This window comes from Doryrhamphus excisus, chromosome 20 (assembly GCF_030265055.1).
Source record: "Doryrhamphus excisus isolate RoL2022-K1 chromosome 20, RoL_Dexc_1.0, whole genome shotgun sequence".
NCBI classification, from domain to species: Eukaryota; Metazoa; Chordata; class Actinopteri; order Syngnathiformes; family Syngnathidae; genus Doryrhamphus; species Doryrhamphus excisus.
In genome coordinates this window covers 2,217,240-2,242,816 of record NC_080485.1, presented here as the reverse complement: position 1 = coordinate 2,242,816, position 25,577 = coordinate 2,217,240, and the positions used below count along the sequence as shown (strand labels likewise).

The window sequence follows — 25,577 nt, the reverse complement described above, 5'->3', positions numbered from 1 at the left end:
AATTTAACGAGCACTGCTAATATGCGTGTGCGAGAGTGAGCCATCCGGCCTGCCGTAGCCCAGCAATAGCCTTCAGCGGCACTCCTCTCGTCAATGAACGTTGGAAAGATGGCGACGGCATATGCACAAGCGAGAGTCCACTGTGCCGGCGGATCGAGAGTGCTTCAAAGAGACTAATATCCGTCTTCTGTGCAAAAACCCAACGGTGCAAAGTCCTTTCACTGTTGCCTGGACATGGTTTAGTCCATGCACGGCGAAGAATAAGACGCCGCTTTCTCGCCATGGAGCCCCCGGATCGCTACAAGCCCAGCAGGTATGCGAAATCTGTTGAACAGAGACTACACCATCAGCACTCGGCGCTTGCCAAATTGTGATCCGAGCCTGACACTGCCTTGTGGCGCTTGGCGCGAGCGCATCTCGTAGAAAGTCACTTCCTGTCAAATTGTGAGACGCGTGCAGTTCAGCCGCTGCTTTTGCAACAGTAGAGTTGCAAACTTTTTGCAACATTCTATCGCGCGTATTCCAGGATATTCTGGGAGATTTTAAAAACGAAGAAGCAAAATGCACCCCGACTGAGAAGGTAATTGTTCGAACGACTGTAACATGTTAGAAGGCAAGCTAGCTAACCACCAATGTTAGCTTGTTATTTATTGTTCACAAGTTTACTAACAAACACTGACATGTAGTTAATTTTTTATCAAGCGGAGCCCTGAAGAGGTGTTGTTTATACATTTGATCACAAGAGCATGCATTAAAAAAATACATTAACTTATTTGGCTTTAGCTAGCATTTCTTCCACTGTTTTGCGTTGTTAATCCTTTAGCTTGCCTTAGCGCCTATCTTGGAGCCCTGTACTACATTACATACGTGCATGTTTACTTGATAGTTTTACATGAAAATGCATTGTACTGCTTTCTTTGTGCTACGTCTCTAACGTAGCTGACTCATGAATATGTGCAGCAACAAATGTCCCAATGCCACCGAAGGCCCTTTTTCGTGCATAAAAACGCGCATAAGTAGACAACCAGTGATGTTATTGTTAAATGTAATCGAAACAGCGTAGTTTGCCCCTGACTGCAGGCGACGGAGCGTCAGGAATCTGCTGTTATGTCTTCTCCATGCTTGTTTTCCACTCCTCTGCAAAGAAGTCATAGTTGATGCGCAAATTCTTGAACCGTTTTGTCTTTTAATTGTGTTGTAGTCACTTGATGTCCGAAGTGAACAAAAATAGCTCAATGATTGTGCACAACTGGCGTTATTATTGTTATTAATGTAGTTGCATAAGGACAATGGACAACTTGATGTGACGGTGGTGCATGTAAGTTACTGGACGTTGCAAGCAGTTGACATGAAAACATTTACCCACCTCCTCCCCACGGTTGTGTAGTGTGTGGGTGGAGGGCAACACTTGCTATAATGAGCACAAATCTACAGTATGCCCACACACTTCACAGTGTTTTCATGTCTTTGAAGAAGACTATACGCGTGGTCTTTGGGTACCTAAAATGCATGGAAGTGGCCTCTCAGGTGCACAGCGTGCAGGAACAGTACGAGCACACACTATTCTTCCTGCGTTGCTCAGGAATGAAATGGCAATGAAGGCAGACATGACAGGCCTCAAAGGTCGGCTCTTTCTGACAGAGGCAGAGCTTATATTTCTAATATTGTCATTACCGCAATGAATGCTGGTGTTGCACTCGTCTCGTGTAGACACGGTCACTACTAGCATTCCTGAGATTTCAAGATGTGGTGTAGCACCGTGCGCTGGTGGAGAGCTGCTGGTGGAGAGCTGCCGGCAGCACGGCAGACACTGGTGGCTATGGCTCATTAAAAGGCTGCGTTTGTTGGGAGAGCAGGCAGTGTGTGGAGTGCAGATGGAGCCTCCTCTTTCCGTTTCCTAACTGCATCCGTTCTGCTTACACCTGCTTGGAAGAAATGCGTGCAGACTGTCGCTCTCGTCTGCCGTTTCCTTCTAAACAATTGGAATTGGTGTGTAAGATCACGAATGAGTATCGCACTGCTCAATGCGCAACATTTATTATTAGCTTGAAGGTTTCACGACTCTTTGCGTTCAGGGTGCAAGCCTGTCATTGACACGACATGAAGTTACTGTTTATGTCATCATGGGACCTCCTGCTCCACTCTCATCATGTTGTCTATTTAATACAGACTCGTGTTGTCATGCATGCTTTGTATGCTTTATGCATTTGCATATAGGACAGTCTGGGAGGTCCACTCCTGGCTGTGTGGAGCTATTCCACAGAAGGGTGGGGTCGAGTTCTCTTTGTGTTTGTTGTTTTTTCCCCCCCTAACTCTGCGAGCCGACTGTACGAAAATGTAAAGTGCTGAATCTGTGCCGTGCAAGGGGTGGCAGCCGGTCCTCGATGCAAGCGTTGCATTTCATAGACATTTATGCACTAGTAAGTGCGTGCAAATTTCAGACTATTTTTAGAAAGTGAAGATAATTCATCTCTTCCAGGGTCAAAGTGTTTCAAACAACATTAAACGTAGCCAATATCAGCTAACCTCGTTGTTGTTGTTGTATGCATGCATGCACTGCAGCTGTCCTTTCACTTGCGCTGCATGAAGTGCCAGTGAAGCAGTGAATGCATCCGACTGCGCTCTTATTATATATATATATTATTATATCTTGTAAATATAATGTAAACTATTGACACTCTTTGGATAACAACATTTGCTAGCATAACATCTTGCTTTCTCGTTCATGTCACCTCCAAGCCCAGTGATGCACCCTCTTTGGAACAAGTGTTGCTAAAAAAGCCAAAGAATAAGCAAAATGCTCAGATGCTTCACATAATGCACGATGACTTTTGATGCTTTTTTGTGCAACTTTTCAGACTTTTTTTTGTAAATGTAATTATCATGATGGTCGCTTTCAGAGTTGTGTACGGTAACCTTTTTCTGAAGTTTTTAACCTTTTTTCGTGAGTAATGTGACTTAAATCTATGCCTTATGCTTTATTCATGATGCCAACATTGGGACTCAGGAACTGACATTACTAATTGGATTGTATTCCACTGTAATTAGTTTTAGTTTGTACTTTTCTTAATAACATGGGGGACTTATATTAGTAGTCAGCATCTACTTTACAGTGTGGATGGGTGTTAAAATCTGTACTTAGCCTGCAAAGGGTCACTTGTGCCAGTCCTAATTAGGAGAAAGTGTGCTCTTTCAAATCAGGCCAACTTCTCCTTTCTTCCACCCCCATCTCTCTCTAAAAAAAAAAAAGCCCCCTTTAGTTTGGTCATTGTGAGCAAGCGTGCTCACTAAACAGCTGTGTGCTATTCAGTGCTGGGCCTCACGGGCCACGTGTCAGTACTATACAATAGAGCGCCCCTTCCTGGTACAATAGTGTGGATGGTTGGGTGTCAAAGGTCACCCCCATACCCCTCCCTTCAACTGAATCTGGCAGCCCTTGGTATCTATGCTTCAGTCGCTTTGCAGAAAAGGCTGGATTTTGCTGCTGTTTATTATGCACAAAGTGTTTCTGCCCAGGGGATGCAGCATTCCACTGGCCTTTATGGGGGGGCCCAATGAGCCATCAGATGAGCTATTGAAAGCAGCCAGACGCCATCTGCAGTGATCGTTTACTTGCAGCAGCCAGTCAGAGACAGCTTGCAGACAGTCGGCCACTCAGGCCTCTGACCTTCTGAGTGGCTCCCCTCACACAAAAAAAAGTATCCAAAAGAGGAATTTGTGTGCATGGCGGCGAGCAAGCAAACAAGGCGGCAGCAATGGCGTCACTGGTGTTGCTGTCATTCCTGAGTGATTAAGTCATGCTGGGTGTCTTTTAAAAAAAAGTGATCTGCCCCCTCCCCTCTCACATGGGCAGGCTATTCCTGTCCTCGCTCTCTTGCACTTTGCAAATTAAAAGTCTTCCTAGTTGAATCATCATATCTCTCATGCACCTGCTTACTTTATGCACGTTCTCCTGTGCTTTTACAACATGCGCTGATGGGGACTGTGGGTGTGCTAAATGCTTGTATTGTGACTCCACAGATTGCTTACTGTGGCTTCTCGTGCAGTCATTTCCTGCTCCTGCAGAACAAGCCCCTCCACAGCTTCTCATACAATGTGCTCATAAAGGCGCCACTGTTCTTCTCTGCAAGACTTCACATCAGGGCAGCAGCGCTGAAGCTTGCATTTTGGTTTATTTGATGTAAAGGTTGCAGGATTTGCAGCAGGTGTCTGTGTCGTGTGGTGGTTCCACAGCAGCTCCCACGGGGCTACCATTTGGTACGTGTGCAGATTGTGATGCAGGGCAGATGGGACCGTAGAAATGTGCACTCCCTCTTTCAGTTTAAGCAAGTGATTTCCAGATGAACTCCCTCCCTCTTAAACACTCGCACAGTGAAAGTGATACAACCCCACCCCCTTTCCACTGCGTCCACATAAACAGGCACGTGTTGTGTTTGTGTGAATGCCGTTCACTCTGATGATGGATGAAGCGACACATGGTGACCAGCATGCAAAGCCGCCAGGTTGCATACCACCCCTCCCGTGCCTTTTCTTTTTGTCATAGCCTGTGGGGTCACACGATCCGACCTTTCTCTCTAATCCTATTTAAAAAAAAAAAACACTCAGAAAGGCATCAGGTAACAAAGGTTTGACATTGTTGTCTCAAGGCGTGCCGCCTGCACTCCCTTTCTCCATTTGTTCCCCCTCACCGAGATAGTAGGCTTTCACGTAATTGCTACGCTTTTACATGCACTGAATTTCACTGCAAGTATGTTGTCATGCTAGCTCTATGTCTGAACATTTGACAGGTGAGTATTGATACCTTAATTACATGAAAACAAGCATCTTTAACGTATGCATGCGCTTAAACCCATCTCAGTTGACAAAGCTTCCACAATGGTTAACTCGTGCTTGATATACGACTCGGTACATTACAGTGGACCAAGGAAGCGCTAACACAGTCTTCACAGATGCTAGATCAGATTTGATATATTTTTACCCAATAGGAAATAGTGGAAGTGTTGGCATTCTTAACTGTCATACCAGTGTAAAAAAAGTTAGGCGCTGTATGAAATGCTCGCCCTGGCTCTGAAGGTCTGTGGTCATGCACATACATGGCTGCTGTGCTGCTGTGCTGCAGGAGACAGCCAGTCAGGCTCCATAGGAGACACCACAAGTCCATCGTCAGCCGGCTGTGGGGAGCGCTGCACATTCATTGCAGCTCGGCTTTTTGCAAATGTGGCATTGCAAGAGATTTGCTTTGCACTCCGGTATGGCTGCAAACATTCCAGCACTTTGTGACCTTGCACATGTTTCTGTGGTTTTCCTGGTTTGACATTGCGGAAATCACGTTTTTTAAAGAAAGCCAAAAAGCGTCTTTGTTGTTAATTTCGGCCTTCAGGCAACTCTGCTTATTATAAAAATGTCAGCATGAATCGCCTATTGTGAATAGTTTGACTATCTCTTGCCTCTAAATGACAGCATAAATGTTACCAGGCAGGGCAACCCACGGGAAAATGAATCCTGGCAGAACTCTCAGACGGAGGAATCCTGGGATTCGCCCAGCGAGGAAGAGGAACCTCTGTATGCGACATCACCGCCTTACACGCCCCGTCAGATGAAACGTATGTCTGGCAAACATCACCAGAAAAGCAGCCAATCAAGGAGTGGTGGACGTTCTCCCTGCAAGCGTGAGAAAAACGACATATTCATCACAAACAACAATCGTGTTTTGTTGTACGGTCTTTCTCGCTGTACTGAGCCAATATTTCTGTGCGTTTCAGCGGACCTCAGCTCATCTGCCCTGAAAGAGAGCCCCCAGCCATCAGAGAAGACCGAGGAGCACAGCTACAAGCAGGACAAGAAGCAGAGGGCCACCCTTCGTTCTACAGAGAGAGACAACAAAAAGACCTTTGAGACCTTCATGCTGGACCCGCTGTCCAAATCAGGCCCCCTTGGCGCCCTCAACATGGACCCCAGGAAGCACTACCTGAGCTTGGGCTGCAGCAGTTGCAAACTCCCTGTGTCCATGCCCCACATGGCCCGGACGCACCGCCAGACCTCCAGGACGGACTGCCCGGCAGACCGTCTTAAGTTCTTTGAGACCCTGCGGCTGCTACTCAAGCTCACGTCCATGTCCTCCAAGCGCAAGGAGAAGGAGCAGCGAGGCCTGGAGAACATGGCCTTCATGGGCCACAATAACGAAGTCATCTGGCTGGAGCTGCAGGCCTGGCATGCACGCCGCTCCATCAGCGACCAGGATTTCTTCCTCTTCACGGCTCGCCAGGCCATCCCCGACCTCATCAATGAGGTGCTGCATTTCAAGGTGAAGTACGACAGCCTCAGGCAGGCTCCGTGTTCAGTGTCCCAAACCATTCACGTGGACTGCCAGACTATTCGGCCTGTCCCAAATCTAGACTGCAAAGACAAACGTGAGCCGGCTGCAGCCGAAACCAACCACTGTGGAATTGATCCCTGGGGCTTTAGTGCGTGCCCCTCCACTGGGATGAATGCTGCAGAGCCCCTGGGTTCAGGCGCCGACTGCAAAGAGCATCTCCAGAGGCAGCGCTTGGCCTTTGAACAGGTCAAGCAGGTCATGGAGCTGCTGGAGTATGTGGAAGCGCTGTACCCCTCATTGCAGGCCCTGCAAAGGGACTACGAGAAGTACGCAGCGCGGGACTTCCAGGGCAGAGTGCAGGCGCTCTGTTTGTGGCTCAACATCACTCAGGACCTCAACCAAAAGCTGCGCGTCATGGCCACCGTCCTGGGACTCTGTGACCTATCTCGCATCGGCTGGCCCGTCTTTGAGATCCCTTCCCCCCGCTGTTCCCGAGGCAACGAGGAAGACGAGAACGAGGAGGATGAGGAGAACAACTCAACCGCCACTTTCACAGCCGAAAGCGACGGCGAGGACAGGGTTGCAGAGGAGGAAGACGAGGATGAGACAGCGGCATGTATCCTAACAGAGGGAGAGCTGTCTCCCACCCTGACCCCCAAATTTGCCAGATTGTTGTCGGAGGAAGAGTTTCTCCCCACTGCAGGGTCGGCAAGTACAGAAGCACAGGGAGGGGGGGGCTTGTTCTGCCCCACAGCCATCTACAGACCCTTTGTGGATAAAGCACTGAAACAGATGGGACTGCGCAAACTGATCCTCAGACTGCACAAACTGATGGACCGCTCCCTACAGAGGTCCAGGGCAGCCCTGCTCTGCCACACGCCTGCACTGGAGGTGAGACGGTACTTTTTTCAATATTTGGGATAGTTCATTCTTGTTTTGAAATAAATTTTACTTTTACAACAACAGCAGTTACACATCGAGTAGTAGCGTAAAATGGAAAAGTGCATTTTGAAACATTTAGTTTTTACTGTGGCCAGTCGGTTATCTACCACTGATTTATGGAATGGAATATTGCAATTTGAGACGCTGTGAAGAGATTGAGCTGAATTTCCCAATTGCAAGACTCACAAAGGCTTATTCTATTCTTGTAGTTCCTGCCTTGGTCAAAACTTACTTTTAAGTGTTGTGCAACACAAAAGTGATGGATCTGTTGTTGTACCAGACCTGTTCGATGGAGTCCATAAAAACATACAGTTCTAACGTTGATCAGAACCCGAATGTACACCTTTATTGGTGTTTGCACTGTGAGTCGGAAAATGAAGGACAAGTGATGGAAAAAAATGGTTAGACAATTTTGTGTATTTGATTATGTCGCGGGCGGCACGGCGGTCGAGTGGTTAGCGCGCAGACCTCACAGCTAGGAGACCAGGGTTCAATTCCACCCTTGTCCATCTCTGTGTGGAGTTTTCTCCGGGTACTCCGGTTTCCTCCCACATTCCAAAAACATGCTAGGTTAATTGGCGACTCCAAATTGTCCATAGGTATGAATGTGAGTGTGAATGGTTGTTTGTCTATATGTGCACTGTGATTGGCTGGCCACCAGTCCAGGTTTACCCCACCTCTCGCCCCAAGACAGCTGGGATAGGCTCCAGCGACACTTGTAAGGAAAAAGCGGTAGAAAATGAATGAACGAATGATTATGGCGCTTTTGTGTCAACCAGACAAACCCCTGTTCTAGGATGCTAGAACAGTAACCAATTGAGCACAGACCTCCGTCAAGGCTCAAACATTCCTGCTGATTCCCTTACAAGGCCAAATTGTTCCACTCCGTTCCTATTAATAGCTACATGGGCCTAAAGGAGACTGTAACCACGAAAAGTCAAATAAATTCTCAACAGGTCTATTCACATGTGCGCTCTACAAAGTTTCCTGCCCATCGCTTTTGTAAAACTCTCATTCTGGTGTTTTCAAGCTTGGCAGAAGTAATAATAACCTACCTGAGCTTCAACGTATCTACCTTCTCCTTGCAGTTTGCAGATTTCCCAGACCCGATGCTGTATAATGACTACCTGCCAGAGCTGTCGCGCCAGGGTTCATGCAGCGGTTCGGCCGACCCAGAACTCGGGGCAGACCAAGTGTCCTGGGAGGATTTGCTTGACATGGATCTCCCGTCTTTCCGACCGGCGTTCCTTGTGCTTTGCAGAGTTCTCCTCAATGTCATCCATGAGTGCCTCAAGCTGCGACTGGAGCAGAGACCTGCTGGAGAACCTTCACTACTGAGTATCAAACAGGCAAGCAAACAGGGATGAGAGGAAGTACATTCCTTTTTCCATAATTTGTATCCATATGCTGTGGACATCTAGTGCCAACAAGACCAAAAACGCAGTCTTGCCATTTATTTATATGAGTGCAATCTCATTCATGTTAACATCTTGGTGTCTGTGTTCCATATGCGCCCTGCAGTTGGTGCGTGAGTGTAAGGAGGTTCTCAAAGGTGGCCTACTTATGAAGCAGTACTATCAGTTCATGCTGCGCGGCGTTGTCACAGATGCTCAGGGCCTGCAGACCAACGCCAACATTGACGAGTTTGAGGAGGATCTGCACAAGATGCTTGTGGTAAGAGGCGTCACTACTCGCAGTTTAGCATCATGAACACGAGAGCTTTGAGAATGAAAGCAATATTGTTGGTGTTCTAACGCCGTATGTATGTATTCATGCATGCGTGTACGCATTTCAGGTTTACTTTGACTACATGCACAGCTGGATCCAGATGTTGCAACAGCTGCCTCAGGCCTCTCACAGCCTAAAGAACCTGCTCGAGGAGGAGTGGCACTTCACCAAGGACATCACCCCCTACATCCGTGGAGGGGAAGCCCAGTCTGGGAAGCTTTTCTGGTTAGCGTGCTTGCGGTTGCAGCCATTTAAAGTCTTTAAATCATTCATATGGTGCTCAAGAGTCTTTTTTTTTTTTTTGGTTTCTTTTGCAGTGACATTGCTGGGATGCTGCTCAAATCCACCGGAGAGTTCCTTGATGCCGGGCTACAAAAGAGTGGTAATGAATTCTGGGAAAGTGCCGACGACAGCACCGCTTCAGATGAAATCAGGTAAAGGGGAATTACACTGACTGGCCAGAAGATTACATATATACATATACACATTTTTGTGTATGAATTTTGATATGTCTGGGTACTAAAAGTGTTCCAATATATGTCGAAACAACACATACAAAATATTTTTCCAATAAATGATTAATTAGGGGTGCCACCATACATCTGTTTTTGTGGAATAAAGTGGTGAACAGTTCAATGGTCGCCATGGAGATCTGAGGTGATCTTTATGTTTTTGTTGGTATTTATACTCCTATCACATATTACTAGCAAATTTGCGGTTTTGTCTTTGTAATTTGAATGATTTGTAGTCATATTTATAGGTATTTATAGGTATAACATTATATACATAATGTTATTATTTTAGGCACTGTGCAGCACAACCCACCAGCTCTCCTAAGATGCTGCCCTCAACAACTAGTTCCTTTCAGACTAGCAGTCTCAGCTTGGTCTTTGGTCTGGGCCCCCTTTGGTGACCCTATAGAAAATGATGCTGTATAGAAGTTCATTGTACTCAACATTTACAGGTCAACTTTTTGGCAATTGCACATTTTCCGAAATTTTACAAAAGTTTATGTGTGAGGTGGCACCCCTAAATCTCAATGGATTTCCTCAAAACTTTGCAAAAGACATTTTTATGTTAATTAGAAAAAATGGATGCCAGCCAAATTGATATTATGAATTAAAAATTTCCCATTCAAATTTGATGCACCCTAATACATATATAAGACAAAGGTTGTCCTGTGTTATATCTGAGAGCTGTTTCTAATAACTTGATAACCTAATTTATGTGCAAGGCACAGCTGTCAATATGATGCAGTACAGTGCGATGCCACTGCAAACTACAACAATAATAAACATTGTCCCTGACAGTCTTTAAATGAAATCATCTGATTGTGCTGGCAGTTTTGATGTTGCTGGTCAATGTTTCTGCTTGTTTTAGTTCCAACTATCTCATTCTTTGTGATCCTTCAAGGCGGTCAGTGATTGAAACCAGTCGGTCACTTAAAGAGCTGTTTCACGAGGCCAGGGAGCGTGCATCCAAGGCTCTGGGCTTTGCCAAAATGCTTCGCAAGGTGAGAGTCCGCAGTGTTGCTTTAAAGCCATAAAGCTGCCACAACAGTGACTGTGCACAATCTGTGTGTTCTGACTTCCTGCTTGCTTCCTTTTGCTGCAGGACTTGGAGGTTGCTGCAGATTTCAGCATTACTAACGGGGTGGCGTCGCTCTTAGAGGCTCTGAAGAAAAGGAGCTATGTCAAGGTGTGTTTCCGTTCACATTTTACACTTCTCATCTTCCTGTCGCGTCGGGAAGTAAAAGCAAGATTCTCTCCACTCCCAGGTTCACATTCCTGGCTTGGAGGAGCTGCAGGTGTTTGTTCCCTACGGCCTGTTGGCTCAGAGGTCGCTCATCCTGCAGCTCCTCAATGCTGCTGCGGGTAAAGATTGCTCCAAAGAGCCAGATGAAATGGCTGAGGATGAGGCCTACCTGTTGATGAGCAAGCACCGCAGCGGCGATTTGACAGCTGATTCTGACTGGACTCAGTGGGACGGAGAGCTGCTCAAACTGGTTCCTCAAATGGAAACCGTGGACACTCTGAGGGCCATGAAGGTATATCATCACTCATGAGTGAAACAACGTTCTTCCACTTTCCTCAATACCTCTCACTGTGGTTCCAGGTGGACAACATGCTCATGATCGTGATGCAGTCGGCTCATCTGGTGGCTCAGCGGAAGGCTGTCCAGCAGTCCATGGAGGATGTGCTCACTCTTAGCCGCGAGCAAACATCCAGCCAACCTCTTATTGCTGGCGCTCTGGAGGAGCTCAAGGTGCTTACATAACCACAGTCTATGATTTGCAACCTTTCAAACGCACACACGTGACTGCTCTGTTCGTATCTATTGCTTAGTGCAATGGCATCACTTCATAGTCACTTCTCATAATACTGTTTAACAGTGAAAATGTATACTTCCTTGGATTTATTGACAGTAAACCTCGGATATATCGGACTCGGATATATCGGAAATTCACTCACAACGGACAGATAAAAAAGAACCAATTTTTCTGTAATGCATTTCCAATAAAAATTCATTGCATATATCGGATTTTTTATAACGGATTTCGCCTATTTCGGACAAAATCTCCAGTCCCGTTCCAATGCATTTCCATTAAATTTCCCTGGCATATATCGGATGGCCGCATCGTGGCGCTCCGATTCGCCGAATCGTGACAGGCCGCTATACGACGTCATTTGCAGCGTCCAGGTACATTGGAAACATAGTCAAGTGCCTTTTTATAACGGATAAAATCCCATTTACGCATATACCGGATATAAATCCGATATATGTGTAAAACGGACATTTTCCGGTATCCCCATATAACGGATTTCGCTTATATCGGACAAAACCAGTGGGAACAATTGAATCCGATATATCCGAGGTTTACTGTACCTCATTCTGAAGGACCTTCTGTTGCCATCACAGTACTGAGCAGAATAATGCTTACCCACAGGAGTATCATATTACAGACGTCTTTGTGGATGTACAGTAGCTAAGCTAAGAAATATGTTTTAACATCATACAAGTGTAAAAAGAAGCTAAACCTTTGATATTCAAAATTTCAAATAATTAAGTGTGTTGAATGTATTGGACCAGTTAAGGCAAACCAAACATCTAGTTTCTTCTCTCCACTTGTCTTGTGCATGCTCTCACACTCTGGTACCTTTGCTGCTGATGTCGCCCAACGCAGGATGAAGCCCTGCAGCTTTGCATTAAGATCAGCTCGGCCATTGATCGGGTGGAGTACATGTTCACATCCGAGTTTGAGGCTGAGGTAGAGGAGTCCGAGTCGGCCACCCTGCAGCAGTACTATAGAGAGGCGATGATCCAGGGATACAACTTTGCCTTTGAGGTAAAGAGATGAAGTGTCAAAGTCCAGAAGGGTGTAATAACAGGATTTATAACACAATAATGATGGCTATAATAAACAGTAAAAATGCAGTTGATTTTCTTTCCATTCAATCATAAATGGATATCAATGTACTTTTGTCTTGTGTTGTGGACAGTACCACAAGGAGGTGGTGCGCCTCATGTCAGGGGAGTACAGGCAGAGGATTGGCGAGCGCTACATCGCCTTTGCTCGCAAGTGGATGACGTACGTCCTGACGAAGTGCGAGAGTGGCCGAGGCACCAAGCCGAGGTACTGTAAGCCTCTGACTATTTTATTGTGCACTCCCAACATCTGATGCCATTTATCACAAACCATACACCTTTTCTTGTTTTACTGCACAGGGACAGGGCTCATATAAAGCCTTTAAGGAGTTAGATGTGTTGCATCATAAAAAACAAACAAGTGGACCAGTAATTATTCAGTCGGTCAAGTGTCCTTATCTCCGTGAACTTTAAACATCTTCCAACTTGTTAATCACTCTCATAAACTTACAAAGCAATTTGCTTTTCTCCTCAGTTAGTCCGACTCTGAGCTACTTTTTTATGTATAGCTAATAATGACTCAGGTTTCTAATATTTCATGTTTATATAGACATGTCAATTAAAGCTAAACGTGAGGCATGTTACCTTGGCAACACTGCAATAATAACAGAAATTGCAATTGTGACCTTTTTATAAGTTTGATCTGTATGATCAAAATTGATCTGAATTATGATACTTGCTTCCACAGATGGGCGACTCAGGGCTTTGACTTTCTTCAGGCAATTGAACCTGCCTTCATATCAGCTTTACCAGAAGATGACTTCCTGGTAAGGGTATTTGAGCTCATCATCTAATTATGCTTGAAATATATTTTTTATTTTATTTACTTTTTTTTTTTAGAATTTACAAGCACTGATGAATGAATGCATCGGACATGTGATCGGAAAACCTCACAGCCCAGTCACAGGCTTGTACATTGGTGAGATGCTGTTTCCATTTCTGGATGTGTATTTACCTTCTGTCATTTAAGGTTTGCTGTGGCATAAATCAGACCCAATTATCACTAAATAGCACATCTTCCATTCAGATGTCAGACACACAGTGCTGTTGAAAAACACATTTTTTCAGAACATTTGAATCACACAAATAAATTGTGTCTTTGAACACAACTCCTCATTGCTTAAGTTGAATTCACATGTTTTGAATGTATTTTCTGGGGTTTCCAGCACACAGAAATGCTGACAAGAATATCCACTTAGAGTTTTTCTTTGTCTTTCTCTGTATACGTACGTAGGACGTACATACAGTATATTGTGTTGGAATTGCACTGCTGTTGTGTTCAGGTCAGATTAAAGTTATAAAAGAGCATCAGTCTTTTTTGAGTTGGAATATTAAATGTATTAAGATTTAATTTTTGTTTTTGCTAGCTGCACTTGTGGTAGCGTCTAGAGACAGAACATAACCTTTACCAAAGGTTTGATGTATTTACTTTTTCAGCTTTTCTAAACCTTTCTTTTTCTTTCCAGCCCCGAGAAATAGCCCTCGGCCTGTTAAAGTCCCTCGCTGTCACAGTGACCCACCTAATCCAAATCTTTTCATCCCCAATGCTGAAGGGTTCAGGTTGGTGATTAAATTAAGTGTTTCTAGTCTTTTCTCGCAAGGCTTGGCTGCTTTTCGCTGCTTTTGCTTCTCTTGACCTCAAATGCTGTGCTGGAGGAGTGTGTGTGCTCACATAAGTCCGTCTACTGTATGTGTTTGAGTGAACCACATTTATAGACACACACACACACACACACACAAACACGTACATGTGCGTACACATCCGACCAAAGTGGACACTTTTCTCCAAGGCAGAACTCCTCAGGTTGTTTGTTTTTACCACGCAGCTCTCGAAGTCTTCCCTGCGACCTCCGGAATCAGCTATTCCCCAACGGCCCTCGGCCCATCCCGCAGGGCCAGGGGGAACATGGCAACATGAAAGCACCCGGCAGCGCCCCCAATGACGTCAGGTAGCCCCCGTACCGCTAATGACCTGACACAAAGAAAATAAACATATGTTATGTTATAAACAATAGTTTTTTTGCCCTATTTCCCCTGAAATGAAGCCAAAGATACAACTGTACATACAAACACAGCCATCATTAAATTCACCTTTGAACTGCGCTCCTTAAAATGCACATTCATAATAAAGATGTAAGACTGAAAGCACATTTAATCATGTGTAGTAAATTCCAAAAATATATTTATTTAATTTTACAAATGGTCCAAAATGTGTCCACATGAGAAAAGCAGGTCATGCATTGCGTCAATGGAAGCGATTGTGCTTTTGTGTGAAAATGGAACACTTGGAAAAGAAGTGGGGCTGTGACTTCTGCTTTTTTAGCGCTTTAGAGCATGAATGTGTTGCTCTAGATGCCTCTCTTGCACCTCCATGTTTGTCTTATTGGTGCTGTCCCCCTCCAGCTTTAACCGTCTGACTGCATGCTGAACAATGCATCTGCTTTGCAAGGTCACATGGTTTAGGCTGGTGGAGCTTTTATGCTTGAAGCGCCAAACTGGCCAATAACCAGTAGATACACTGGCAACTAAAAATGATTTTGTAGTATCATGTGGATCGTGCTTTGTGGTCATTTATTCGGAGCATGACACATTTGAGCACATATCCATTGTTGTTGTGTCCTTAAAGGGGATCCAGTTTCCATGAGGCCGACCGTCTGTCAAATTTCAAGTCGCTGAGCCGCCATTCCAGCCCCACAGATGACCGAGAAGGTGGCTTTGCTTTGATCGATGTTATTCTTGGTAGTCTTCCGCCTTTCCTAAATCCCTTCTCTCTTTCTCTGGCCTACCAGAACCTTCTTATCCAAAGGGTGACTCCAATAGTACAACACGCCGAAGCTGGGAGCTGAGAACATTCATCAGCCAATCCAAAGGTGAGTTGAACAGGAAGACCACATCCCATCTTTGCAGTGCCAAAGGACGCACTCGACACTAGACAATCCGTACCATGTTTGGCACACCTAAAGTCTGGTTGGTTTGACCAGTACAAGCGTTCCATGACCCCAGCAAAGGAGGAAGGTGTTGAGTCTGTGGACTTACTCTTGCACAAGCTCATGTATGGACACCCAACCAGGTCCCATATTATACTATTTTTAAGCTTTTTTTATTTTTATTTTATTTTTTGCTGTCCTCTGTGAGTGGCGAGTCAGACAGGGTATCATGTCCGTGAGGAAGGAAGTTATTCCTTCATTAAAAATTAAAATGGAGCCAACAATTGAGGCTCTAGGGATACACACTGCTGTTACAACATCATTAAAAGTAAATGCAGGACCATTCGATATTGAGAGTGGCGGTGTTGTATTATGAAATGATGACACACACAAACGTGCAGAAGGGCAATGCGAGTGCTGGCCAGGAAGGAGGAAGTCATTGTGAAGCGGCACGGTTCCATAGAACTTGCATCTCTACCTTCTGTTACTCACCCGCCGCATCAGACTCAGGAGCTCGGCAAAGCCCGCTGGAGGCGGTCCGTCGTTCCATCCGCAAATTTGAAGACAAGCGCTACGCCGTGATGAAGCAACGCAACATCATTGGCCAGGTCTGCCACACGCCCAAGTCCTATGACAACGTCATGCACGTCGGCCTCAGGAAAGTCACCTTCAAGTGGCAGAGGGGTAACAAAATCGGTAAGGACAGACTTTTAAAAAATGATTTCAATTATGATTAAAATGATCATGTTTTGACATGTTGTATTTGTCAACAGGTGAGGGTCAGTACGGGAAAGTGTACACGTGCATCAACGTGGACACTGGAGAGCTGATGGCCATGAAAGAGGTCTGTAGCTCTGCAGGAACATCCTTTTAGACAATAATGGCTACATGTTGAATCAGTACATCTATACTGCTATACAAGCTGTACACTGAGTACTCTATAAAGTATCTAAGTTTCTATAGTATTGGCCCTTATACAGTGTTTCCCATAGGGCTGCATTCTAACTGTGACATAAACATGAGTACTTCTTGATAGGTCGTGTCATGTGGATCTGTGTCTTAATTAGTGGTGGATCGCCTCAATTAAATGAGTTTCTGAATTTCTAAAATAGAATGACGTGGCGGGCAGGATTAAGCGTTTTTGTTTGTTTTGTTTTTACAAATGTATGTAAAAACATTTTCTTTCTGTCATCAGATTAGATTTCAGCCAAATGACCACAAAACCATAAAAGAGACGGCAGATGAGCTGAAAATCTTTGAAGGCATTAAGCACCCAAACCTGGTGCGCTACTTTGGAGTGGAGCTCCACAGGGTAGGACGTACACACCAGTCTCTCCTCATCCCTTCATCCTTTAACCTGCTGTGGTGCCCCCCCTCCCCATTCAGGAGGAGATGTACATTTTCATGGAGTACTGTGATGAGGGCACGCTGGAGGAGGTGTCCAGACTGGGCTTGCAGGAGCACGTCATCAGGCTGTACAGTAAACAGATCACCACCGCCATCAACGTCCTCCATGAACACGGCATTGTCCACAGAGACATAAAAGGTCAGTGTCCTCTTTACCACCTTTTCTATCCTGCACCTCCTCACAGTAGTTCTGTCTCATCAGGAGCCAACATCTTTCTGACGTCTTCCGGCCTCATCAAACTGGGCGACTTTGGCTGTTCCGTCAAGTTGAGAAACAACACTCACACCATGCCGGGCGAGGTCAACAGCACTCTGGGGACAGCCGGTAAGACGACCGTCATTATTTCACAACCATGACATGAGGCACAGCTGCACAAACTAATAAGCTCCTGCTTTTACAACGAAGCCGTTCAATTATCCTGTTTCCTATTTTGGGTTTTCAAAACCGTATTTTGTAAAAGGTGGAGGCATTCCTCTTGCAGTGAAAATATACACAAATAAGCAACAAACGGGACTACATCCATCCATTCTATATGCTGCTTATCCTCATTAGGGCTGGGGCGGTATGCTGGAGCCTATCCCAGCTGACTTTGGCCGAGAGGTGGGGTACACCCTGTGCCCAGCCAGCAGGCCACATACAGACAAACAACCATTCACACTCATTCATATGGACAATTTGGAGTTGTCAATTAACCTACATTTGATATAATGTGCCTATTCACATCAATCAGCATCCCTCTGGCTAAGCTTACATTTATAGAACTCAAAGCAACAAAAATCATGTAAATACTCACCAAGTCTACATGCACTCTGGGGACAGCCGGTAAGACGAGCGTCATTATTTCACAACCATGACATGAGGCACAGCTGCACAGACTAATAAGCTCCTGCTTTTACAACGAAGCCGTTCAATTATCCTGTTTCCTATTTTGGGTTTTCAAAACTGTATTTTGTTGTTGACTTTTTGTTTGTCTCTTTGACTATGACATATTGTTATTAGACAAAGGTAATGCTTATTGAGAGGTGACATTAGATTACCGTCACTCTGCATGGAGTTGGCAATGGCGTGTCCGTGTCCGTGTCCGTGTCCGTGTCCGTGTCCATGTCCATGTCCATGTCCATGTCCATGCGGAAGTGGCTTCTTTGTTCTTGCCCCTTTTGGTGTAAACAAATAATATGAGTGTAAAGGTGACCACTGGGTGTTATTTCATATCTACAAGGCTGTAATAATGCCAAAATTGTATTTAGATAGTCAAAAACATGTTTTCTTTGCCTCTTCTAGCTAGGAAAATATTTCCCTTATTAATATTCAATCTGGAACCAGTTAACCGCGATAAACACTCCTGCTTTTACAACGATAACAAATGGATGCAGTTCAATTATCGTGTCTATTTTGGGTTTTCAAAACTGTATTTTGTTGTTGACTTTTTGTTTGTCTCTTTGACTACGGCTTATTACTATTAGACAAAGGTACTGCTTATTGAGAGATGACATTAGATTACCATCACTCTACATGGAGTCGGCAATGGCATGTTCATGTCCATGTCCATGTCCATGTCCATGTCCATGTCCATGTCCATGTCCATGTCCATGTCCATGGTGTAAACAAAGAATATGAGTGTAAAGGTGACCGACCACAGAGTGTTATTTCATATCTACTAGGCTCTAATAATGCTAAAATTGTATTTAGATAGTCAAAAACATGTTTTCTCAATATTTCCGATATTAATATTCAATCTGGAACCAGTTAACTGCAATAAACAAAGGATGACTGTACATGTTTTTCATTGTCACTCAAACCTGTATATTCATTTTGTATTCCTAATCAGCCTACATGGCACCTGAAGTCATCACAAGGGCAAAAGGCGAAGGTCATGGAAGGGCAGCAGATATCTGGAGTTTGGGCTGCGTTCTCATTGAAATGGTGACAGGAAAGGTAAGGACTCCTCACAAACAAACCTTTTGCCGTTTCCATTTGCACACACTTGAATTGCAACATGTCTCGCGTTAATCTCAAAGTAGTTTTGTTATCATACAAGCATGTGTGCCTCCACTTAAAAATCTGGAATGTCTGTTTTCCTTTGTGCAGAGACCTTGGCACGAGTATGAGCACAACTTCCAGATCATGTACAAAGTGGGAATGGGCCACAAGCCCCCCATCCCAGAGAAGCTGAGCACAGAGGGCAAGGACTTCTTGGGCCACTGTCTGGAGAGCGAGCCTAAACGACGCTGGACAGCCAGCATGCTGCTTGACCACCCATTTGTCAAGGTGCGGTGTTTCCCCTACATCCACTGGTGGCCTGCTACATATAGATACTGTATATAGTGCTACCTGTTCGTCATCCACACTCATAAACACAATATAATAGGACTGTAGTAACCAGCCTAGTGCTGAAGTGTTGATTTGTAGTTTGCTTGATTATGTCGTGCTCGGCATTGAATGCGGTACCTGTTGCAACGTCACCCATTTATTTGTCGCCACCAAAATGGGCACAAAATCAAACATTTGACTCCCACAGGGACTGTCTGTGAATGTAGCTTACCATTACACCTCCATCCAGTAGGTGGGGGTATGCATTGTGACGCCATTTCTTGAAACACTTCATACAAGCCATTTAGCGACTGGTCTCCTGGTCTAATTGGCGACCTTTCGAGGATGCATACATGAGCGCATGTATCGCTCTCAACGAGCCGCGGGTGCTGTTGTGGCCCCCCCATCACCAAGCACTCATAGAGGGCTCAGTCCTTGAGGGCAAGCCCCTTTCTCAGGCACTCCAAATCATTATTAAAGTTAACAAACTTAAGTTGTTACAGAAAGACGTTTCATATTTTGGAAATAACAGCCACAATCCTAAGTAATGGTTTGTTATTGAAGTAAATAGTCTTTGCTATGAATGCTATGAACATTTATAGAATATGCATTCTTTTGTATTATATGTATACTTTCTGTTTCAGGTGTGTACAGATGAGGAGTGAACACAACATTTGTGACTTTTGGACTTTCAAGTGTGGAGAAGTACAAGCTTTGGCTGAAGGCACATGCATTTAAAGTGAGGAACAGAATCCATTGAATGTTCCCCTCTTGTGTACCTATGGACTTTGTGTATATAATGTAAGAATAACATCTGCATTCATGCTTGTATAAACAATATTGTAAATTAATTATTGACACCTTGTTCTCACTGGTGAAGAGACCTGTGAAAAGGCATTGAACATTACTGTTTTTTTAAGAAATGGGTGGGGTATGAAAGGGGTGGGAGTGGGGGTGGTACCAAACCTTATGGCACTTTTAAACTGTTTACCCAAGGGGGCAGTTAGTTGAGTGGAGGAGGGAAGAAGTTCATTTCAGTGGAACTTTAAGAGGCTAAAAAAAACCTCACTGAATGAATGGAAGGATTACCGCTTTGACCTTTTTATGAAATTAACACCATCCAAATATTCAAATTAATTTATCATTTGCCAAGTGTTAGCACCAGGAAGGATTTCTTTGATTCGTATTTCTTTCTATCTTTGATTTTGCTGAGTAAATGTCAAGTTGTTCATGTGACCGCGGTGCAGCCCTGATGAAGATGAGGAAGAAGGCCTGCCCCCGCTCTCTGCTGCTCTACACACAACTTACTGTACACACAAACACACTCAACATGTGGTCCTTTGCTGCTCTTCGTGTTTGCTATGTACAAAAAATATTAATAAACCAATCTTTTTAAGAAAAATAACTGACTTTTTCTCATGTGTTAGACATGCTGACACTGAGAGTCTTGGTAATGTTCACCCTGAGCCTTTTTTGTAGTTACAACACAAGTCCACTAGATGGAAGCAAAGGTCGGGATTTCAAGGCCCACAGTTCAGTGATGGTCTAGTCTTCATTGGAGTACGTGGATAGTGAACCTATCCACGTACAACACTGTAAGCAAATATTCATTGTGCCAGCCTGAAATATTACAATTCTTTTAGACATGGGAAATGTTCACAACACAATTGACTACATCCATGATTGACACATGCGAGAGGCGCGGTGCCACTGGGGTGGGTCTCGCCATGTTTTACAAATTGGGATCTAAAACATTAATTTCTTTTAATCTTCATTAAATTATTACTCATTACGCTCAGGCTTCATTTGGATTCGGTCACTTACCTGTCAGTGTGCCAGAACATGTGATGGAAGAACGTTGTCATAGTCCTAACTGCAAGATAAAAGGTGGAGGCATTCCTCTTGCAGTGAAAATATACACAAATAAGCAACAAACGGGACTACATCCATCCATTCTATATGCTGCTTATCCTCATTAGGGTTGCGGTGGTATGCTGGAGCCTATCCAGCTGACTTTGGCCGAGAGGTGGGGTACACCCTGTGCCCAGCCAGCAGGGCACATACAGACAAACAACCATTCACACTCATTCATATGGACAATTTGGAGTTGTCAATTAACCTACAGTTGATATAATATACCTATTCACATCAATCAGCGTCCCACTGGCTAAGCTTACATTTATAGAACTCAAAGCAACAAAAATCATGTAAATACTCACCAAGTGTACATAATGTTGAGCTTGACAGCTTTTCACACAAAATGGCGACTGAAATGATAAATTAATAGAGGGTGAGAACTTGTCACATTTTTTCAAAATATCTTGTAACCGTTAGTTCCGTCATCAGTGATCGTTACTAATGGAGGGGCAGGTGCTCAAAGTTCAAAGGGGGGCATAAGTTTTCACATACACACACACGTTGACAAAAGGGCACTTTGGGCATCAGGTGCTTCTGCACGTGCCAGATATTCAGCCCTACATGTACACAAGTTATCAATATATATTGTATATATATTGTACATATCGTCAGAATCCCGTACTCTGGTACTCTCATACTACTTCTGGTACTCTCATACTACTTCTTTATTTTTTAATTCTACATCAAAATCAGCATCCCACTTCTAGGTTATCATAAATGAATAAAAAGCAAGTTGGCGTAACAGCCCACAGCCAGTTAGCCAACATAACTGGCGTTAGCCAACATTGTTGCTAGTGTTAGCAATATTTACAAACTAAAATTGTGTTTTAATTCAAATACACATACCTGATAATCTCTGAGATTCATTGAGGGCTCGGTAACTGGATATTAGAAACTGGGCTATCCACAGTATCGATAACAGCTAACTAAAGCTAACCAATAACAGCTGACTAAAACGTAATACGTGTCAATACTCCAAAATGGCGTCAATGATTAGTCGAGTAGACTACATTAAGAATGTTGGCAAATAATGTGGCGGTCCAAGCTCCTTTTTAAGGAGCTGCTTCTTTTGGCTCAATTCACTAAAAAGAGTCTCTTTTGGCTCCCATATTTTTTGTTTCTTTAATTGATTTATTACCACAATTCAGAATCCCAACCTTTAGCTAGCAGGCCCCTTGAGGTCCCAGACTCTAATTAGAAAATTCCTCGTGTGTACAGCCGATTGACAAATGTAACTTCGTACAATGTCCACTAGGTGGCACCCTGCCCCTTCTCAGGTACAATGACAGCAGGTGTGGTTGAGAACACAACACAACAGGCTTTAAAAGACAAATCTTTTGAGAAATTGACTCATTTAACATACAGTATATAATCTTTCCATACAGTTAAATAAAATCATGTTGAACACACAGATATTTGACAGTGTCTTTACTACAAGAAAATAACAATTTTAATATGATATTAAAAAACATATTTTTCTAAGCTATAGAAAATATTTCTACTCTACAGTCACACATGTGTAGTCACAATTACTGTAAATTGGTGTATTTTCTTTGTTGATACCTGCCCTCTGCTTCCTCTTTCTGCCCTGAAACACAGACACACATATATGTACATATTTATTTACATATATGAGGAAAACATCATTTAAGCTGAATGAATCATCTTCACTGTTGAACATGAGCATGGTGGACTTACATAGTTTTCTGTGCAGGACCAGTTTGGGTACAACTGGCTGTGTATAACCTTTTCTGCATCAGCTAGGCGGTAATACTTTTCCTGCTCCTGCTCAGAGAGCGACCTCCACTGTGGACACATAAGAACACATTTTTGTCACTCAACAACACTGTCAGTCTTTTTCACATCCATGTATATACGAATATGCTGTGCCTCAATTGCTTGATCACAGTTAAATCACAGTTTTATGATGACGGTACAGTATAATGCAGGGTTTCTTATGGTTTGGTCTGCGTTAAAAGTGGCAGAAAAATGTACCAGACGAGTATGAGCAATTTTAAGATGAACGTGAGCTTAGTGCTGGGTGATATGGACCAAAAACCCATATCCCGCCATAAGACCAGGCGCTGTAACCGATAGTGTGAACACTCACCATGTGACCCAGGACTTTATTGGCCTCAGCACAGCCACTGATATTGAACTGAGCCATCACCTTCAGCCTCTGCTCCTTCCTGAACAACATGAAGGCGTTTGGTGGCTTTTTAATGTAGGCCTTATCTCCGTTCTCCTGGACATCACGTTTCCTTTTTCTGCTGAAACAAACAAGAGTTAAGGAAAGATTAGAGATAGAAGTTAAATGAATGATTATGGTTCGTATTTGTAATCAATAGCTTTTTCCAAATACTTACTTTGATGTGGAGACGTTTGTGAAGCCAGGTATTTCTATAAGAGTCAGCGTTGTCCAGTCTGGCAGTATCTTTGGCTGTTCTACAAAGTGCTGCTGGGGACACAAAAAACATTAGGTCGCATTTGTGTGTTCACATGTATGTGTTCCTGTGAAGACTGAGATGGACTTAATAATAAAAGTGCTGATATCCAACCTGAGGACATCTGCTCAACACAGTGTCTGCCTGGTTGGAGCAGTCGCTCCAGTCGCTGTCCTGGCTCCCTGACGACACGTTGGCCAGTGGCAGGTCGTCCAAGTCGATGGATGTGGAGGGTGGTGAATAAGTTATATGGTTGCCCAGGTAGCCTATGTCATTTTCTGTCAAGGAGGTGAACAGAGGCAGGTCGTCTGGGTCTTTGGATGGAGGGGGTTGTGAATGGCACTGATGGTAGTCCAGGTCGCCATAAATCCCCTCTATGGGCTCCAGGAGTGGCATGAGGAGCTCGCACCACTTGAACTCCTCTCCAGCAGCCTCTTTCATTGGCTCCATGCTGGTGCAAAGATGGAGATTGCTGTAACACACAAGGACCAGAAATAAAACACAAGTATAACCTCCAAAGTTGCATATAAGGTCCAAAATTCAATGTACTACCATCAGTACTAGTGGAAAGAAGCACGCTTAATGATTATGTATTTATCTAGGCAGTCAAGTAATTTATAATAACAAATGATATATTTCAAATTTCACAATGGTCACACGGTTTGCTTTATAGAAACAAGCATTTGACATCTTTTGATATATAAATCGTCTCATATTCAAAATTCTGTGACTACAGTAACTCACCAAATGTTGTACCGAAATGTCTAAAGATCAAGCTCACTTTGCTGGAAGGCTTTTATATTTGCTTCAAACAATTCTGATTGGTGGAATCAGCATACGGTACAAGTCATATGACGGGATATCGTTGTAACGGTTCATGGGGAAAAAAAGTCGGTAACGGTCAACATGAAAAATGTTTTTGTAACGGTCAATAGGATAAAAGAATAAGTTGCCATAGCTACGGTTTTTTACAGGCATCATCAACTCATAAGCGAAAATTATTAATACGAATACAATTGTCTACATTTTCGCTCACAGAACTTAAGGTTTAATTCGTAAAAATAAAAATAGTCTTCTCGATATTAAATTCTGTCATAAAATTCATGAGCCGGCCTAGCTAGCGCGCTAGCATTAGCTGCTCATTAGTCATTAAATGAAAGTGGCATTTACTCCGAATATTCTTACCGCTGGATCGCTGAGGTTCATATCTGACCTTCACGACGTCCCCAAATGGATATAGAAAGCAATAATATCCGCAATGGCGACCAGTTTAAGATGACAAAAATGGACCTAAAAGTCAACACCCGCTCCAAAATGGCGCCTGTGAATTATGCAGAGTCGACTTCGAATTCAGTAACCACAAATTAAATTAAAGAGGCCATTGTAGACAGAAACCATCAATGAAATCCCAACTATGTGTCATTTCAACTACATTCAAGGTAAAAGATTCATTGGCTGTGTTTACGTTTTAAAACTGAAATAGATATATTGTTATACAATCGCAGAGATTTCCAGGTGTTATGTAGCACATCTAGTAGAGAAAAGGCCTTAATTTGTACCAAAGAAGAAAATACAGTCATTTATAATATTATATGTATTTTCCCACACAATGACATTATTGTATGTACAATATGACAAATGTTATGATATTGTGATACCAGTATACATATATTGTAATATCTGTGACTTTGTGTGTTTGGGCCTTTAATAGGGCGGGGCTTGGAAAGTGACAGTGCCACGACACGAGTGAGAGAGTGAGACTGGGTGTGGCGCTGGGTGGGTGAGAGTCGGGAGAGAGCGCTACGCGAATGGCGTGGGTTGTGGCCCACAGCAGCCGGAGTGTGAGTGAACAGGTGACGCTATTAATAAAGCGATTGAAGTGCATCGGCGACGTGAGTGTCTTCCTTACCACAGTCAGAAGCTTCGGTCTCTACCCGCTGCCTGGCCGCTGTTGTGGTGAGGATGTTCGGCAATTTCGCCACTCAAAGTAAAGGGAAGGAGGAAGTTGGTGAGTGTGTGATAAACATGCCTGATGTGTTCGACGCTCAAGCGACGTTGGAGGAAGAGGCGGATGAGAGTGTGGTTGGCATGTCGGAGACAAAGTTCGCCGAGCAGGGACGCCAAGATGCCGGCGGTTCGCGCCAAAACGAGTGCACAGC

The 25,577-nt window shown here is 44.0% G+C and overlaps 2 protein-coding genes and 1 long non-coding RNA gene across 16 annotated transcripts; 1 reads left to right on the top strand and 2 right to left on the bottom strand.

Annotated features, from left to right (window-relative positions):
• Positions 1-65: 65 nt before the first annotated feature.
• map3k4 (mitogen-activated protein kinase kinase kinase 4) lies at positions 66-20,436 on the top strand. 3 transcript variants are annotated; one of them, XM_058058547.1, is made up of 27 exons: positions 66-313; positions 5,476-5,669; positions 5,763-7,207; positions 8,347-8,607; positions 8,780-8,932; positions 9,054-9,211; positions 9,304-9,420; positions 10,400-10,499; positions 10,601-10,684; positions 10,764-11,033; positions 11,102-11,251; positions 12,171-12,332; positions 12,487-12,620; positions 13,101-13,179; positions 13,253-13,331; positions 13,879-13,972; positions 14,239-14,361; positions 15,039-15,121; positions 15,202-15,282; positions 15,844-16,035; positions 16,113-16,183; positions 16,535-16,651; positions 16,726-16,885; positions 16,949-17,071; positions 18,576-18,682; positions 18,836-19,015; positions 19,702-20,436. In XM_058058547.1, the coding sequence occupies exons 1-27, from the start codon at positions 282-284 to the stop codon at positions 19,720-19,722; spliced, it is 4,770 nt and encodes a 1,589-aa protein (XP_057914530.1). In that variant the 5' UTR covers positions 66-281; the 3' UTR covers positions 19,723-20,436. The 3 variants fall into 3 exon arrangements, with proteins under 3 accessions (XP_057914530.1, XP_057914531.1, XP_057914532.1); XM_058058549.1 differs by lacking the exon at positions 66-313 and adding an exon at positions 432-580; XM_058058548.1 differs by lacking the exon at positions 14,239-14,361.
• On the bottom strand, positions 4,745-11,560 carry LOC131107990 (uncharacterized). Its single transcript, XR_009120370.1, has 2 exons — positions 11,084-11,560; positions 4,745-11,018 (listed from the first exon to the last, which is right to left on the bottom strand). It is a non-coding gene; the product is annotated as an uncharacterized LOC131107990 (long non-coding RNA).
• LOC131107989 (lymphoid enhancer-binding factor 1-like) lies at positions 11,721-25,355 on the bottom strand. Of its 12 annotated transcripts, none has more exons than XM_058058554.1 (13): positions 24,604-24,819; positions 23,533-23,890; positions 23,341-23,432; positions 23,085-23,244; positions 22,673-22,780; positions 22,508-22,562; positions 21,277-21,324; positions 20,882-20,930; positions 17,785-17,901; positions 16,667-17,058; positions 15,832-16,006; positions 14,232-14,384; positions 11,721-12,325 (listed from the first exon to the last, which is right to left on the bottom strand). In XM_058058554.1, the coding sequence occupies exons 2-9, from the start codon at positions 23,866-23,868 to the stop codon at positions 17,787-17,789; spliced, it is 963 nt and encodes a 320-aa protein (XP_057914537.1). In that variant the 5' UTR covers positions 23,869-23,890; positions 24,604-24,819; the 3' UTR covers positions 11,721-12,325; positions 14,232-14,384; positions 15,832-16,006; positions 16,667-17,058; positions 17,785-17,786. The 12 variants fall into 12 exon arrangements, with proteins under 12 accessions (XP_057914537.1, XP_057914542.1, XP_057914536.1 ...); XM_058058559.1 differs by having other exon boundaries at positions 15,832-17,058; positions 17,785-17,818; positions 17,855-17,901; positions 20,883-20,930; XM_058058553.1 differs by lacking the exon at positions 24,604-24,819 and adding an exon at positions 25,328-25,355 and having other exon boundaries at positions 15,832-17,058.
• Between the last annotated feature and the right edge of the window lie 222 nt (positions 25,356-25,577).

Excerpts from the sequence above, each read along its gene's own strand:
- LOC131107989 (XM_058058553.1), bottom strand. The coding sequence starts at position 23,868 with ATGGAGCCAATGAAAGAGGCTGCTGGAGAGGAGTTCAAGTGGTGCGAG. Across the intron at positions 23,433-23,532 it reads TGTTGAGCAGATGTCCTCAG|CAGCACTTTGTAGAACAGCC; the intron begins GTTGGATATCAG and ends TTGTGTCCCCAG. Across the intron at positions 23,245-23,340 it reads ACAAACGTCTCCACATCAAA|CAGAAAAAGGAAACGTGATG; the intron begins GTAAGTATTTGG and ends TGTTTGTTTCAG.
- map3k4 (XM_058058547.1), top strand. The coding sequence starts at position 282 with ATGGAGCCCCCGGATCGCTACAAGCCCAGCAG. Across the intron at positions 9,212-9,303 it reads CAGTCTGGGAAGCTTTTCTG|TGACATTGCTGGGATGCTGC; the intron begins GTTAGCGTGCTT and ends TTTCTTTTGCAG. Across the intron at positions 16,886-16,948 it reads TGTCCACAGAGACATAAAAG|GAGCCAACATCTTTCTGACG; the intron begins GTCAGTGTCCTC and ends CTGTCTCATCAG.